General features: G+C 59.1%; 1 protein-coding gene across 1 annotated transcript in view; it reads left to right on the forward strand.

The window, feature by feature from the left end:
- ZNF469 (zinc finger protein 469) overlaps positions 1–1,270 on the forward strand; it is a gene marked incomplete at its 5' end in the record, with an annotated part of 14,322 nt that overhangs the window by 4,857 nt on the left and 8,195 nt on the right. Inside the window, 3 exon segments of the mRNA XM_017741325.1 lie at positions 1–930; positions 999–1,151; positions 1,154–1,270. The exon segment at positions 1–930 is cut by the window's left edge and continues 15 nt beyond it. Of these exon segments, the coding sequence (XP_017596814.1) occupies positions 1–930; positions 999–1,151; positions 1,154–1,270 (1,200 nt within the window).

Genomic DNA, 1,270 nt, shown 5'->3' on the forward strand with positions numbered 1-1,270 from the left:
TGCATGGGGGAGAGCCTGGCAGGGGAGAAGTCGGGCGTGGTGACCACGCGTGAGGACTATGAGAGACCCAGGGAGCCTTGGCCATGCCCGCTGGAGCTGGGCTCGCTGGAAACCGGGGTGTGTGTCCCAGCCCCACTCACCACAAACCATTTCTGCTCCAAAGACAACAGTGAGCAGCTCCAGGGAGCTGCAGCCACTGAGGAAAGAGACCTCAGGAAGATGGAAGATGGGTCTTCTTCCAAAAGTCTACCTGGCTCAAGCACAACTGACCAAACAGAGGCTCCCGTCTACACCGACCCTGTGACAAAAAGCCCTCCTGCTGTCACCGGCTCCGTGTTCCCCGAGACCATGGATGCAGCAGAAATAACCAAAGACCCCCTGCCATCCCTGCCATGCCAGCACGGTGCCAAGGGCTTCCCTGTGCCGGGGAAAGCAGACCCTGATCCTGCGGAGCTGGAGAAGTTTGATGCCCATCTCCCAAACCCTAAGACTGAATTTGGCTTTCAGCAGGGTCCCACCCCAGCCTTGGATCTCACCTTTTCACCTCATGTCAAAGAGGTCCCAGATACAGAAGAAAAACCCTTAAGCAGGACTGAGCCCCCCAAAACAGTGAAAAATGCTGTGGATCTCAAAGGGGATGGTGGTGGGGAGGAAACGGAGCAGGGGAAGAGTCCCACCACCTATGCAAGCCCTGGACCCAGTGACAAAGCCAGCAAGCCCAAAGTGCTTCTCTTTGAAATGCTGAGTTTCCCCAAGGAGAGCGACCGCCCTTCCCAGGAGATGATGGTGGCATCCCAGGAGACCTCAGCCAACCCTCTGCAGCAGCTCCAGCTCTTCGTTGCCCGGACAGTGAAGAACAACGAGGAGGAGCTGTTGATGCCGTGCTTCCCCGGGCTGCTGGCTCCCAGCCACCCCTCTGCCACCACCCACGTGCAGAGATGCTGAGTGTCCCCAAGGAGAGCGACCGCCCTTCCCAGGAGATGATGGTGGCATCCCAGGAGACCTCAGCCAACCCTCTGCAGCAGCTCCAGCTCTTCGTTGCCCGGACAGTGAAGAACAACGAGGAGGAGCTGTTGATGCCGTGCTTCCCCGGGCTGCTGGCTCCCAGCCACCCCTCTGCCACCACCCACGTGCAGACGGAGCACAAGGAGCAGAGCGGTGGTGCCTTGGAAGGAGAAGATCAGACCCCAGGGGAAGGGGATATCCCCATCGAAAGCAGCATGGGAAATATTGCTGCTCCAGGGAACGAGGCGCCTTCTCATCCCAGTGG

The sequence above is a fragment of the Corvus brachyrhynchos genome, unplaced genomic scaffold (genome assembly GCF_000691975.1).
Source record: "Corvus brachyrhynchos isolate BGI_N302 unplaced genomic scaffold, ASM69197v1 scaffold365, whole genome shotgun sequence".
NCBI lineage: Eukaryota > Metazoa > Chordata > Aves > Passeriformes > Corvidae > Corvus > Corvus brachyrhynchos.